The sequence below is a fragment of the Maylandia zebra genome, linkage group LG14 (assembly GCF_041146795.1).
Source record: "Maylandia zebra isolate NMK-2024a linkage group LG14, Mzebra_GT3a, whole genome shotgun sequence".
NCBI lineage: Eukaryota > Metazoa > Chordata > Actinopteri > Cichliformes > Cichlidae > Maylandia > Maylandia zebra.
The window spans coordinates 18,383,360-18,399,663 of record NC_135180.1 but is presented as its reverse complement, the minus strand read 5'-3'; the positions used below and the strand labels follow the sequence as shown (position 1 = coordinate 18,399,663).

The window sequence follows — 16,304 nt, the reverse complement described above, 5'->3', positions numbered from 1 at the left end:
GAATGAACTAACTTCTGGAAAAGAAAATATAAACAGAAAGCAGAGCAGCAGAAAAACAGAACCACATAACCACTTACTTGAGAGTTATTGCTGACATTTATTTGTAGTGGCTACTTTGTAAACCAAGCGAAAATGAAGCTAACACCAGACAGAAGTTAAACACAAACCCCAGCTAGTGAATCTAATCAACCGTTTTTGCTTCTTTGTCACTGGACGTGGGCTCATGAAGATGTAAACAAACTATATAAACTTTCACCTTAAGCTTAAAGATGCATATATTTCTAATGCACGTATATATCTTAATAAAAAGTATATGTACAACTAGGTGTTACATGATGAGTGTTCCCAAAAACCTACCAATATGGCACAAGAGTTTGGGAGGCTTATCTGAGGTGGAAAGAATCCTCCTCTGCTTTTTCTCTGTCCAGCAGAGTGGGAGGATGAAAGGAGACGTGCGGAAAAGAACTGCTCAAGGTAGGAGCGCAAGATGCGGAGGTCAGACGGGTTGTCAATACGTCCCCCATAGATAGCATTCTCCAACAGACCATGGACAAACTCCCACTGAAATTGTTTACCACCTTAGAGATATCGAGACATATAAATACACAAATAAAAAGCAGGGTCCACACAGAAGGTAAATAACACAGAGATGCGAATGCTGAATTGCCCAGGGTATGCTCTTTCATAATTGGTCGTCAAAGAAACACTGTCATAAAAGGCAATCAAAGAAACAAGAGATTATCATGTGCAGACAAAAATGCAGAGCTTTCTGCTGAATTTACACATTTCATCAGTGTCCTACCTTCAAAAAGCCTGTCGATAATCTCAAAGCCAGCACGAAGGTCTGACAAGGAAAACTCATAGAACTTTGTCCAGCCCTGCAGATAAATCAGAGATAAGCGTACAAGTCAGTACAGAAATGACAAATGAAAAGTGACAAAAAACCTCTGGACTTTATTTAGATCCAAAACTCCATCGAAATTTAAAATCCAGATGGAACTGAAAGTACAAAGTTTAATAAGTCGATAAAACACACATTTTCACAGCACTGACCATTTCTGTAAAAACAAAAACAAACGAAAAAACATTTTTATTTTTTTAATTTGATTACATCACTTCACTTAATCACCTGTTGTAAACTGCCCACTGTAGGTGGATGAGGTGAGAGGTGGAGGAAAACTGTGTGGGCATCTTTCAGTGATTAAGTGTATGTTGTTTGTCCAGCAATTGTGTGCCTGAATGTGCGTTCAAAGACTTTTGTGGGACACGTTTCGCAGGGCCTAATAAATTCGCTTACAGTATAAGTGTCAACATTCACAAGTTTGTAGGCTTTTGTATTAAGAAAATGCTGCTTATTGAGCCACTGTTTAATTTAATGTATGGGTTATATTTGTGCTTACTGACTGTAAGCACTTCAGATGGTGTGCTATAAAATCAGTAATTTACCAGACATAGCTAACCAGTCAGCTTGTTGTCCTTTGGCCAAATGTTAATCATTCATACACACACACACACACACACACACACAGACGCAACTTTACAGATTCCCTTTCATTAGGAATATACACAACCTTGGAAATAGAAGCCTGTCCGCTTTGCTTCATTTTAATTCTACTGCCTTTGTCTTTTTAAAAGAAATATTTTTTGCAGTGGCATGTAAAGAGGATGAAAACAAGAGAATAAATGAGATGGGGAAGAAGAACAGTAGATGAAGCAAGAAGAAAATGAGTGATGGTGGAGTGGACAAGAGGCGCTGCGACTGTTTCAGTAATTAGGTGATCATGTTCTTGGATGAGAAACAACATTACCATCTCAAATGAAAACACTTACCAGAGATTCAGTGACTGAGCAAGAAAGAGAATGAGAGAGATAAAAACAGCAAAAGAGAGACAAGAAAACTGCAGACAGGCTAAAACAAATATCGGGGGCCGGAAAGGAAAATGGATTTTAAATAAAGGGGAATGCTGGCAGACGAGGTATTCTATGATTGGTCCTAAATTTGAGAAATGCATCAAGTACCATATACTGACACATAAATGACATCTTAAATTTGTTGAAGTCTCTTTTTATCTTTATATTTCATTAGAATGTACTCAGATTGCTTAATGTCAAACAAACCAGCACTTCTAAAGTTAAGAAGCTTTTTTTTTTTTAGTTGATTGGTTCATAAGGACACACGAGGAAACAAGGAAAGGTAAGAATCAGCCAAGACTGATTTCCAGTGAATCTCGTTTCGTTAGGATTTGAAAGGAACAAGCATAATAATACACACCTTCGGTTTTTTCTTTTATAATGTTGTACTCAGCTGTACACGTCAAAAGGGTACAAAAGTCACAATGCTGCATTAAGAAAAGAGCAAGAACATGCTTACTTTCTCTCCCCCGCACACCTGAAGCTGTGTGAGGTAGCAGTGAATGTCAGACTGTCACTTTACGAAAGCTATTTTTATGGGTTATTTCTGCATTCATGCAGACATTTTAAACCTTCAACTCTGATTTAATACATGAAATATAAAAACAAGAATTAAATACATTTTTGGAGTTGTTGATTAAAAAATTGTTATTGGTGTTTTTACACACGTTTTAAAGCTGTTTTGGGATTTTGGCATTTTAAAATTCTAATATCTAAAAAAACTCCTTGAGCTAGGTCCTTCAAATATTTTAGGGTACGTGATTGTATGAATATGGACTCTCAGGAGTGTCTCAGGTTAACATATAAAGATGGATGCTTTAAGTCTACAGAATATTTCCATATCCAGTCTCTGACAGCAGATTTGAAGGCCTGTGGAAACCTGATTGTTGTGGGTAGGCTGGGTGGGCAGATTTTTTTTTTTTACTTACAGCTTCTCATAGACAAGGTGCATAACATTAAAAAAACACAGTCAACATCAGGTAAATTATTTAACAGATATTAAAGCTTGGTTGTGAGATAAAACATTCTTCCATCCATCTTCAGTGTGACATTCCCAGAATGTTTTTACAAAATGCAAGTTTCTATTAATATTACATCCAAAATTTGGCATGGCATTCTCTCTCATTTTCCTATTTTTGGCCTGAGGCTCTGAAATTTTGTATAATTATCATTAATAAGTGTATCATTCCTTAAGATGTTTCCAGTCAAATCAGAGATCGTCATTTGGAGGGATTTGATGAAGTGATATGGAATGACCTCAATACATCAATGCCCGAAACTGAGAAAATAAACAGCCAGATTTTATCTATAGAAATGGTGATTACAGAAATTAAACAATAAAATACTGATAAATACCTCTAAGCACTTGCTTTTAAATAACATATCAGATGCCTTTATTCTCATGCCATGGTCATTTTTAACCTAAAAATCTCAAGTTTGGGCATTTGTGCTTTCCAGCCTTTATCTGGATTTCTTTTGGGAGCCTGGATGACCATTTCCAAGAGCACCTCAAAGGACTCAAATCCAGCACGTGTTCCTACTTCAATACTGCTTAAATGCTTTTATATACGTTACACATTCTGAACTCGCATGGACTAAAAAAGCTCTACTTCCACTATGTGCCATGAGTCAAGACAGAGTTGAGACAATTTAATTTCCTTTCGACTGGCCACCAACATCAAAAGTATTCCATACTTCACTGTCTTTTATATTAGAAATAGCACACACATTGCTCTATAAGCAGTATGCATGACAAGCATCAGGTGCCTCACCAGTGTGGGGTTTATTGACCAAACTCAGTGTGTTGGCCAGCAGACTGGGTTACTACAAAGGCTTATATTGGCTGGATGTAAACATTTACACATGCATGGGTACATGCACACAGCCATGCACACACCCACACACACAGAGAGACTCAGTTTGTGTGTTTGCCTAACAGAGCTGTCATGCTTTTTTCTGTTTATTTCTTTTTTTTTGTAGGTTTTTATTTCACATTAATTTCAGGTTTACAATTTTTAAATGTTCATTCATGTTCAAACCTACATATTCAGCAGGGAATCAGGTAGTTATTTCTCCCACTGTATACTCTTCAATACTACAAACCCACTGAACATGCATTTTGGAATCTAATGTAAAATCCTTGTCCCACAGATGGCATCTCTGTATGTTTTACAATTGATTTCAAGATTTTACTGATTTATTGTGCCCAAGAACTACACAGCAATGATGCTGATTCAATATAAGCTGGTTTGGAGCCTTGGACCCTCAGGTGGGTACCTTCTGGCTGTCCCAAAGTCAAGGATTTAATCTAAAGGTGACCCTTCATCTTTGGAACCACCTGCCTGCAGAGATAAAGCTTGCAGAGTCAGTGACTTGCTTTAAATCCCTTCTTGAAAAACATTTCTACATAAAAATGTGTTCAAAGATTATTTTTATTGCTATGTTGCATTTCTTTTTTCTCTTTTATAATTTGTAATTGATCTGTTCATGTTTTTTATTATTGCTTTAATAGGTATTAATTATATTAACATATTTCGTATTTCTTGTTGTTTGAAGTCTGTCTTAAATTAACCATCATTTCATGCCTTCCTTGAATACTGGGCTTAATCTTAAACCACTATTTGAAAACGGTATTTTCCAGATACTGATAGGTCTGGGAATGAATTTTGGTCATCCTAAATTTTAGAAACTCATAGCAGCAACCTTTCACCACCCCTCTAATGTGACATCCTTTATCAATCGTTAATCCGGCTACAGGCCCATCTATCAGGTTAATTATATTTTATATAGTTTAGAACCATGTTGACTATTCACAACAAATATTTTTAATTGTCCAGTGTCTGAGTAGGTTCTCAGTCATCCAGGTAATGGTAGTCCTTAAAAGCTTGAAAAAAAGAAGGTAACTCAACTTCTTCAAGTTTGTTTAGATGTTTCAGTTCTCATTCAGTTCTGAACAGAAGAGCCTCTTTAAAGTTGTTTAATCATTTTGTACGCCTTGATTAAATGGGTTAGACACCCTCTCTCATCAGAGGGACAAATCATTTTCAAATGATTTGGAATTTGAAAAAGTGCTGTGTGCGTAGTAACAATGACAAGGTTGGAGTACTCACTCACATGACGATTAAGCACTAAGAACTATGATTATGTTAAGTATTTTACCTGTGGGATGTAGTTTCGTCTCTCTTGACAGACGGCATGGAACCAACCCAGACAGAAAAGAGACTGGGCTCTGGCCAGAATACCTCCTGCACACAATCAGTCACGACGTCACAACACAGAAGCTGTGATTCTGGTTCACATGACAAGCTGCTAAAGCTAATAGGCAGTGATATCACAAACAGTGATTATACTAGTGCAAGAACACGTACTTATATTATAATCAAAGAAAGTGAACTGTCATTTTACAAGACAGATTATTTATAATATAAGCATCAGGTCTACTTGTCAGCTATCTCAAAAGGCTGACACATGATGAGTTCAGAGATGTATATTCTACTCTGACGTATCAATTTCAGAGACGAGAGACAACCTTTACTGATCTGCTCTGGAGTCCAGGACTCATATGTCCTCAGCAAATTCTTCTTTAATCCAGGAGGATCCTGGAATTGTGAAAGAAAGATGTTGGAGGAGGAAAAGTGAAAGTGTGAAAGGTGTTAATCCTGCACATTATTCACATGTAAATTCAAAGCTAAAATTGCAAACATAAAAAAACATCCTAAGCTCCAAACACATAAATATTTTGAACAAATGCATTCATACACAAAATACTTATGACCGTAGCAAAAATCTGGCAAAGTATGACAACTGCGAGACACTGAAAAAAAATCATAGCAGGAAGGCTGAAAATCCTTTCTGCACTTATTAACTGTAAGGTAAGTTATTTGTAGCCCATCAACTGACTTATTAAAAAAAGGAAGAGCTAAATTAAATATAAAAATAATTCTTTAGTTCGACAGTGTTGAACATATAATTAACCACAGGAAGGACTGGAACAGAAGCTTCTTGACACAGAGTACTTTGGTACTCTTGCAAGAACAGATTAGACTATACACAGAACTACTACATGTGCACATAACTACTGAATATAAATTATATAAATGTTTTGGTATAATTTAGCTGAAGCATCTGCCACATGATCCAACACATATTGTTCCTCTAAACAGTTCTCTGAACATTTCATTCCTCTGCCAACAATATGGCCCATTTGAGTTAAAACCAATCAGTATACATCGACTTTGTTCAAACATAAACAGCTTAGCTGAAGATCTTGTACACCATCTGGGGGGTTTCACAATGCACACTGCCAGTAAGGCGTACACAGAATTTGCCAAAGTTGATCAATGTACTGGATAAGTTGCCAAATCAGTAGATTAGATATATTTGTTTAGGTGTAGCACAAATCAACCAGTTAACCCATTTAAATAAATATTACATACATATATCAGTTTATAGCTTCAGATATTAATGTTAACACTTATCCTGGAGCCGAGACATTTTGTATTGCAGTAAGCCAGACTGTGTTATAATGTGTATAAACACATGTAAACTAACAGATTTTTCCAAGTGTTTGTGAAGAAAAAGAAAAGATGAAAATAGGGAAACAGACAGGAAGTTCATGCAGCATGCTTGGCTGCTGAAGCAGCTAACCCCATGAGCACAACTCGAATCAGAAACACACAGAGCACTAAAGCAGCGTCACTAACACACAAACTGCAGGCTTCTGTATCTCCTGGCGTATTATATGGAGTAGGGGAGATACAGATAGATAAATTCTGTTTCCAAGGATGATTTGAGATACTGTATAAAAAGTGGTAATAAGTATAAGGATATGTAAGCATGTGTACAGAATGCCTGCAAAAATGTGTTGGAACAGCTCTAATTTGTGCAGTGGGTTAAAACACCAAACTTATGGTATTGGATGTGTATTTGTGTGCGTGTGTGTATACCTCATAAGTGATCTTAAGGCTGGACTGCAGCAGAATGGGGGGAAATCTGGGGTGAACTTCTGCTGTCAGCCAAAGACGGAAGCCTGCTTTGGGCCGTAGCACATTTAGCTCCTATAGAGGAAAAAGAGTGTGCACATTAAATAGATTAATATATATACCAATAAATCAATGCTGAAATCTGAGTTTTATGACATGCATCCAGCACCACTGCTTCCCAACCCACATATCTGTGCAAATCTTAAATATTTCAAACTATAAACCTTACTCAGTGGTTGACATGATGAAACGAGTGCAAGAGTCTAAAAACGGCACCAAACTCAAGAAATGCGCCAGTGTTGTGTCTATGCAAAAAATAACTTAGCACAGAACCAATGTTAAATTGTATCTTTAGGCACAAAATGTTGTTGAAAAAACTCATTACTTTCAATTTCTTTGGCTGAATATTTGAAAAGTGCCTAAAACACAGTTTGACAGGCATAAAAATTGTATTTTTGTATAAACACTATGATTCCAAAAGAGCTATTAGCTGAAAACTTGGCATATACCAGCCTGGTGTGCTGTGTGTCATTAAACAGTTTGGTATGGTGTGCCAAGATTAATAAATAAATAAAAAGAGAGGAGTAGAGGACCAGAGAAGTGATGGTTGGCCTAAAAGATCTACATCTACAGCACACAGATAGGATCTGAAAGTTATGTCCTTAAGAAATCTGAAAAAAAATAAGCAAAGATCTGACCCAGGAGCTTGGAGATGCATCGTAGCTGGATAGAAAAACACACACTGGTACATTATCACACACGGATTGGCCTCCCAAGAGTTCAGAATTTAAGATTATTGAAGCAGTATGGAATGATCTTGACAGAGCGGAACAACAGGCAGCCAACATCCAAAGAAGAGCTTTGAATGTCCTTCAAGAAGCCTGGAGAACTATTCCTGAAGACTACTTAAAGAAATTACAAGAAAGCCTGCCTAAAATAGTTCAGGTTGTGTTACAGAATAAAGGTGGTCATACCAAATACTGACCTTTTATATTGTATGTTTGCAAATTTCAAGAAATCACTGCACTTATTTTCCTAGCAAAATATAAAGAAATGAGAGGTGCCTCAAGACTTTTGCAAGGTGCTGCATGTAGGGAAATTATACTAATTAAACTAGACTTTTGAGCAGTATACTTCAAGTAAATACATTTCATCCTTTCATGTTTTCCGTCTGTCTTTTTATGTAATTGTTTCTCTTTTAGAATCATTGCACTGTGATAAATTCTCCACAATGACAAACCCATTCACTTCACATTCACTTTTCTTTTTCTTCTTTCAGCATCTTTTTTTCTCCTGACTCCATTACTCTCTCAATTTCTAGCTTTCTTTCTTTCACGTCTCCCCTTTACATTCCTTCCCCATCTCTTTCTATTTTTCTCAAAGACTCATGGTTAAAAATAGCCTGCTGGCACCTTAGGGTCTTGTGTCATCTGATCTCATACAAGCACAGACACACACACACATACAGTCAAACTGTAATCAATGTGTTTCTGCATCATTTAGAGCTCAAGTCATCCTCATGACAGCTCACATGATCCCCAAAAAAATCAAAGACCACAAGAACTGATGTCCCTTGAAGAAATACTTGATGTCCCCCATTGTATGTGGGTGTGTATTGCGTAAGTGTGTCTACGCATATGTCTGTCTGAAGCGTCGTCAATCAGAATTCCACTGCAACAGATTATAGCGTTGCAGGATGGTGTACGACCAAGAAGAAAACAACGAGGAAAAGAAAATGTGTAGATGTGTGGAGAGCATAAATCTATTTTAGTATTCACAAATCAAAATCTCTCTTTGTTGGAATATATCCACACTGTCCAGAGTGTGAAAGCCAAACCACTCATGCACAAATAGATAAACTAAATAGGCTCTGAATCAGCACACCAGTGATAAGAATTATCCTTGTAAAGACACAGATATCATATTTCGATCAGTTACTAATTACATCACAGCAGATATTCTGAAACACATCACTGGCGGTATCTGATTTATCATAAAAAGTGTGGATCAAATTTTGCCATTGTTTCCTCATACTGGAATAATACAGACAGAAGCAAATTTATTGCAAGAGTGAGGGAAGGATCCATAAGTAGACAGATGGAGTGACTGATGTAAAAAATGAGACAGAAAATAGCACAAGTGGAAGAATATGAGTAGACAGCAATGAGAGGACATCTGCCCTGCCAACTCAGATTATGAACACTGACCACTCTTCTCTGCAGTCTCTCCACCTCTATTTCCATCTCTTTAAATGGCCAACTGCTTTAGTGAAGAAAGGAAACACCAGAGAGACAGATGGGCAAGAAAAAGAAGCTGGAAAACATAGAGCGGGAGAAACGGTAAGCAAAAGGACGAAGCTACAGAAACTGAAGCGTATACTAAAACACACCCCCTCTCTTGTTAGAATGTTGCGGTTCAGTTCATTTTCCCTGTTTTTTTTTCTATTTTCATCCTCAGTTTCTCCATTCTTTCCTACGCTCCTTGCCTCCCTCGTTCCTCACATTGCGTCAGCTTTTCATTTCAAGCTCGAGTGCTGAGGCCCCAACTACATCGGTAGCTGCGCAAAGAGGGAAACAATGAAACAGCGAGAGAAAGGGAGAGACGGAAAGAAAGAGTTATACTTGTAAAATTTAGGGAGGGGTGTGAAAACCTGGTGAGAAGATGGCTGGGGTATAGAGTTGGAAACAAATAGAAAAACAAGCAGATAAATCCAAAGTGAAATATTAGGAGAAGAAGTAGAGGAGAGCTGTAATAAGCCATGGTTTAAGTCACACTCAGGGAGGGGGGCGCAGAGCTGACACGTGGGATCTCTTGGCTATCTCCAAGGCACGCACACAGGCACACATATACAGGTGAGGGCTATGCACAAACAAACACAGACACGGGGGGTAATCACAGCATGAAGTGGTTCCTCTCGATATGGTACCGTTATCATCCTGCACTGTCCCCGTTGGGTTAGGCAGGAGGAGACTCAGATTCCCACTCTTCGGTTTGATCACCTGTTGCTCGACACTGTTATCAACAACCACTACTTAAGGACACCAGGTTGTGTGCCTCTTCAGAGTGGTAATCGGGCTTTTTTATGGCTCTCCAGCATTCTCGCAGATTTTCTAGTGTAATATTCTTGTTTTCCTGCTTTTCAGTACTTCCCCAGTGGCCAAAGAGTGGCTCCCCACTCAGTGCAACTCGCCTGTTTCCATCGAGCAGGTCTGTTCAACTTCACTGAAGAAGTCTATGTCTCAACTCACCTGCCTGCCTGCCCAACCTCCTATAACTAAAACCAATCATTCCCAGACTTACAAATTACTCCTCTCCCAGTGACTAACCTGCTCAGTCTTTTGGATCTCTGCACGATGACATCTTCTCTCCTTGAGTCAATAAACCAGCTAAACTTTGAAACTGTCTGCTTTGGGCTTTGCTTCCCATTATCGCTTTTTTTTTTGGCATCTGACAGATGTGGCCTGCTACAGCAACAAAAAAATGAAACTGAACCCCGGGAAAAAATAAAATAAAGAAACAACCAAAAATTTGCAAGACACAAAAGAATCCTATTTATTGTAAGATAAAAGCCCATCTTCCCTGAAATTAAAATATACAAGACATCACAACATGATAATCCACACATACTTAAAGCAAGATCCAAACACATATACACATAGACACACACACGTAAATGTCCAGAGAGACAAATGTAGAAACACAGCGGCATAAACAACACCAAAGAGTCTATTGTGGGCAGGCAGAATAGCAGAATACAAAATGTGTATGTGTAGACAAAGGACAGAAGGTAATTTTAGATATGGAAATTTAGGCAACGAGCAGAATGTGTTCTTGGCTTTGTTTTTGTATGTAGCAGTTTTGTAACATTACAGATAAACACTTACAAGCTGGAGTGAACCCCCCCGCCACCCCCCTCACACACACACACACACACACACACACACACACACACACACACACACACACACACACACACACACACGTTGATGTAATGTAATATCATTTTACATTAATGCAGAGCTAGTTAATAAAGTCCAGCTGTTGACTGACACAAGTTCATATCCATGAATAAATAATCTATTCAGACTAACTAACTGACCCCTTTTCAGGTTCTATTGTTCAACCATTATTAACCCAAAAAATAGTTCAAAATACAAAAAAAAAAACCTCACTCAGACGCATGAACACAGATAAAAGCTAACGGCTGATCCTCTGGCACTAACACAGACAAAAACTCACTGAGACAGAGTACTCACTTTTTCCAGGAGGGGAAGCCATGCGGTGACAAGGTGAAGGTTTTTCAGGCAAAGCCAGTCTCCATTTCGGGAGCATTCTCTGAGTGTAGCTAAGGCTACATCAGCCTGCCCCTGACCCATGGAGATCTACACAGAGAGGGAGAGCAGGAGAAGTGGGGGGAGAGATGGAGGGGTGAGAGAGAAACAGAGAAATTGGTATGAAACTTGATTACTACACTGTAATAACTCACAAGTTAGGCACATATCTGATTCAAGTGAGATTATCACTGAGTTTCAGCTTTTAAATTGTGATAATAACCACATTGTATTACTTCAGCTGTGTAAGAGCATCTTTTCTCAGACTTATATGCCAAATAAACATATGTCAACAACTATTTAGCAACAGGACATTTTGTAGCACCTTCTGTTTTCCCCTTTAAGGTGTGTAGTATATTACTAGATTCCAGGCTAGACTAAATTGAATGGGCTAGATTCTATAGTTGTGATCTTGCTGTTATGATAAGAAAAAATCCACCTGCACTTGATAATCTGCTGCGACTTCTACCATTTTATACTGTTATTCGCTACCTCATGATAATTGTCCCTGCCAACAGTTTCGGCTGCTAGTTCTGCGAGCTCCTGGGAAGGGTCTGCCCCTGGAGAGATGATGATCAACACTGGCTCCCATTCCATTGTCTCGGTGTAGAGACGCCGCAGATTCAGAGGAGGGGGTGAGAGCTCTTTCATAGCTGCACAGAGGAGGAAAAGGGGAGTAGGAAGATGACAAAAAGAGTCAGAAAAAGGATCTGTAAAATGTGTGTCAACATTACGTTCAAATTTGATACGGTACTCAGAGTCAGAGTAAGTGGATATATTGTGCAGGGAGGATACTAGCAATGTATAGAGCAAGGGCTGAACACAGCAGGAAAGAAGAAATAGAGGGAAATGCTAGTACATAGCAGCAAAGCGGTATTTGGTGAGGGCAGATGGGTTAGAAGGAGACATAGATGAGATAGACAGGGAGACAGAGAGAAGGAGGGGAAGACAGCACCTAAAGGGGTGGTGATGTGAAGAGAGGTCTGGGGTAAAAAAGAAAAAAGGGAAGGATGAGGGAAAGTGGAAAGAAGGAGGTAATGGAGAAAGGGAGATGGGGAATAAGAGGAAGACACTATGAAAGACAGAGAGAGAAAGTTTAGGAGGGTGATGTGCTATGCATATTGAGTACTAGGTATGCAGCACAATTCACCACACAGAGAAGAACACCTTTTCAGCCCCCTGGTGTTGAGAAGCCAAGCTCTTACTATATCAGTGTGTGTGTGTGTGCGTGTGGTGTGCAACCCCTTATTGAGAATACTTAAACTCTAATCCCGCTGTAATATATTGAATCACATATCAGATATGGGTTAATAGTGACACACATGCAATGATCCAGGCACGCCGAGCACGAGTGGCTGTGTTAGAAATTCCTCTGTGATGTTTTTTGTGCAAGTATCAGCAGATATTGCTTTCAGATACGAGCGTGCGCACACAAACAGACACACACACGCACAGTGCTGTCTTCTCTGGTTGGCGCAGCTGCCCCATCCTGAACATTCTTTTGGTGTCTGCTGCCAAATGCAATCTGCTGCACTGAAGTACACATGCATGCACATACACAAGGTCTTAGTGGAGAACATCACCGAGTGACCTTTTGCCGCATCGCTATGGCAACACTAAGAAAAACAGTTCTCCGACCACATGGCTTGTGATGTGTCTCTGCAAAGTAAGGGAGAATTGGCAGAACGTGGGCCTGCACAATTACATACACAACTACCTTTGACGTGCGCAGGTAATCAGTATTCATGCTGCAGACCAGCATCCTCCGTCTGAATAGCAAAGTTCACCTTGGCCTTTACAACATGCTATCAAAAAACAGGGCTAAGATGAGCCTGGAAAAGGACAGTACTGGTCTCTCTGTGGTTCAAACAGTGCTGTTGAGGAAACACTGAGCGACTGTGAAAGAACGGTGCTCACATACAATCCTTGGCATTATGAGCATTCAAGTCTTTCTATAAAAATTTCATTATCTTTCTGTCAAAGTCACTATTTTTGTGAAAGAGGTTTTGTGTGTTTTGAGAAGTTGTATGAGCAAGCACCGAGTCTCTATGTGTGTGTGTCTGTTGTATTCACTCAGGCATGCCTGGGTGTGTGAGAGCAGTGCCCAGGCCTGGACTGGAGGGATTGAGTGAGATTAGCTGTAAGAGGATTACAGACCATGCCTCATTAGCATACTGATTTACTGCCAAAAACACATACACATAGACACAAAATCTTCTTCTCTTCTGTTTCTTTTTCATCTGTCTGTCGCTCAAGCTCTTTCAAATATACATGCACTATTATCCACCTCATCCATTGTACACGCAGTACACTGTTATCAGTGGGTTACTGCGCGTGTAAGGATTGTGCAGATGAACTCTGTATAGTGATTTTTTTTAAAAGTCTACCTATGTATAAAAATAGATACACAGATGTGATACTTGTGTTTGAGAAATAAGCTCAGTCCACAACAGAAAATAACACCACTAAGACAGAGAGATGGAAAATACATACACACACCGGACCCTTTATTAGGTACACTTTGCAAGTATTGCCTTCAGAACTGCCTTAATTATTAATGGCAAAGATTTAACAACATTCTTTTGAGAATTTGGTCACATAGTTGCTGCAGATTTGCCAGCTGCTCATCCATGATGAGAATCTGCCGTTCCACTACATTTCAAAGAAAGCAGTTTGAGATTATTTGAGCTGTTGAAAGAAACCATCAGAAGATGGGAACAATGTGGTCATAAAGGGATGGCTGTGGTCAGCAACAATACTCAATTAGTCAATTAGTAAGAGGCCCAAAGTTTTCCATGAAAATATTTCCCACACCATTACACCACCAGCTTGCCGATTTAAGGCAGGATGCATCCATGCTTTCATATTGATTACTGGTCCTACATCCGAATAACGCAGCAGAAATCAAATCTACTCAGACCAGCAGGGTTTTCCAATCTTCTTCTGTCCAATTTAAGGGATCCTGTGAAAATTGCAGCCTCAGTTTGCAGGTCTTAGCTGACAGGAGTGGTACGCAGTGTGGTCTTCTGTTATTCTAGTCCATCTGCATCAAGGACTGATGTGTTATGCATTCAGTGATGTTCTACTGCATAACCTGGTTGCAGCAAGTGGTCATCTGAATTACTGTTGGTTTCCTTTAGCTTGTAGCAGTCTTGCCATTCAAGTCTGACCTCTACCTTCAAGGCCTGGATCTCACAATTTTGATGACCAGTTTAAACTTCAGCAGGTCGTCGTGATCATACAGCAATTTGCCTAAATGCAAATTGCTGCCATATGATTGACTGATTAGAGCTTAATAGGTGTACCTAACAAAGTGGCAAATGAGTATACATTTCAGTTAGGAAATTATTTTGGAAATGTTTGACATTCACTGCATTCTGATCATATGGAACTGACAACAAAATGAAATGAATTCAAATGATTTTATTGTCAGTGTAAAATTTTTATCTGCAATTAACAACAATGCCAGAAAATGGAAAACCCACAGGGGTCCACATCCATTCCTTGATAGTTTAATGCACCGGTGCAAAGGTGACTTGGAAATGTTTGCACAACCAAGCAGACATTCTGTTATGATAGATATTTGGTTAAGAAAGCAAACTACAGGGACGAGTGCTTCAGACTTGACATGGGGGTCATCGATGGAAACTTTGACAGATAAGCACAAGGACAGTGCATAACTCTGACCTTAAATTCAACAATCTAGTGAATTCCTCAAAGAGCGAGCAAAGCTGTACCCAGAGATCACACTGCTTAAGTGCAATATTTCCACTGTGTGGTTTCACAGGTCAAACAGAGAATTCAAGTATAGTTTTGGTTGTTTTGGCTGACGCTTTGGTCTGAAACTAAGGTATTGGCTATCCTCGTGTTAGAAAACATGACGCAAAACAAGAGTTACAAAGATATTTTGGATGCGTCTGTGTCAGTAGGAGAGAGAGAGATGAAAAAAGAGCACAGACAGAGATTTGTGTGCATGTGTGCGTGTGTGTGTGGCATTTACTTAAGGACAGTGACATTCTTGCAATGATGAAAGACAAATAAAGAGAGGATGCGAAGGACTATTGTGAAAAACTATAAAAATCACACCATTGATGGCAAGTGGGAAAATACGGCTTAGAAGTCCTGAATAAAAGCCTTGTCTGAGAATATTTTGTTTGAGTAGAGTGTGAAAGCAGAAGGTGCACTTGAAAAACAAAGCACCTTTCTATATAGTGGAGTGAAAGCAGAAAAATACTTTACTGAAAGGAATAAAAGAGGACATCTTCATATGTTTATATCTCATTATTCACAGCAATCACAATAAATTTCAATGTGCTTCAGTTTATCATTTCAGTCACATTTTGGTTTGTTTACTTTCAACATCTGCATTATATTTTGCATAAGAAGAGAATAAAGAGTGTTGGTGTATTTATTTTAATGATCTTGGTCTGACTAATTAGGGCAAAAAAGAAATCTTGTAAGCATCACTAAAGATGAAAGACACTGTGAATTTGTTGTTTTTAACTGGGAACCTATTTTTTATGTATATTCAGGTGCACAGCAAATATGAAAAGAACACACAGTAGTAATCTGAAACACTTACCTAGGGTTTGAGATGCAAAACAAGTCATGGCACTCTGCAGCCGGTCTGGTCTGACAGCCTGAACCAATAACAGCTGGAAAAAAACAAAAAAATCCCCACAAACCAATAAAACAAAAACCTTATGTCAAAGCAGTATGCGACATATTCCAAAGAGTCAGGTATTAAAAAGTAATTCCCTAAATTATTCATAGATCCACAGTCTGACTCACAGGGTGAGGGTTTGAGATCTTCTTTTTAATATATTTTAGAATGAAATATATATGCAAACGAGTATGTCACCTGCATGTAATGCATGTATTTGACTTTACAGATAAGTGGCTTCCAGTGTCTTTCTTTGTCTTGAGAATGGGTAATTTTTTTTATTCAATCTGGAACCAGGTGGGGAATGGTGTTTTTTTTTCTTTCTATTTGACCATGGATTAAACAAAGAAAGATTGAAGAATTTTTTTATTATACTAAAAGAAATTAGAATAGAATAGAATAGAATAGAATTCAACT

At 38.7% G+C, this 16,304-nt stretch overlaps 1 protein-coding gene across 4 annotated transcripts in view; it reads right to left on the bottom strand.

Moving 5' to 3' along the window:
* Positions 1-16,304, bottom strand: part of dync2h1 (dynein cytoplasmic 2 heavy chain 1) — a 125,034-nt gene that overhangs the window by 26,885 nt on the left and 81,845 nt on the right. For all 4 annotated transcript variants that reach the window (XM_076892392.1, XM_076892391.1, XM_076892394.1 and 1 more), the window contains 8 exons: positions 15,807-15,879; positions 11,717-11,877; positions 11,150-11,275; positions 6,858-6,968; positions 5,441-5,510; positions 5,071-5,156; positions 803-878; positions 358-578 (listed from right to left, as the gene is read on the bottom strand). In XM_076892392.1, coding sequence (XP_076748507.1) covers positions 358-578; positions 803-878; positions 5,071-5,156; positions 5,441-5,510; positions 6,858-6,968; positions 11,150-11,275; positions 11,717-11,877; positions 15,807-15,879 — 924 coding nt within the window. The remainder of the gene's footprint in view (positions 1-357; positions 579-802; positions 879-5,070; positions 5,157-5,440; positions 5,511-6,857; positions 6,969-11,149; positions 11,276-11,716; positions 11,878-15,806; positions 15,880-16,304) is intronic.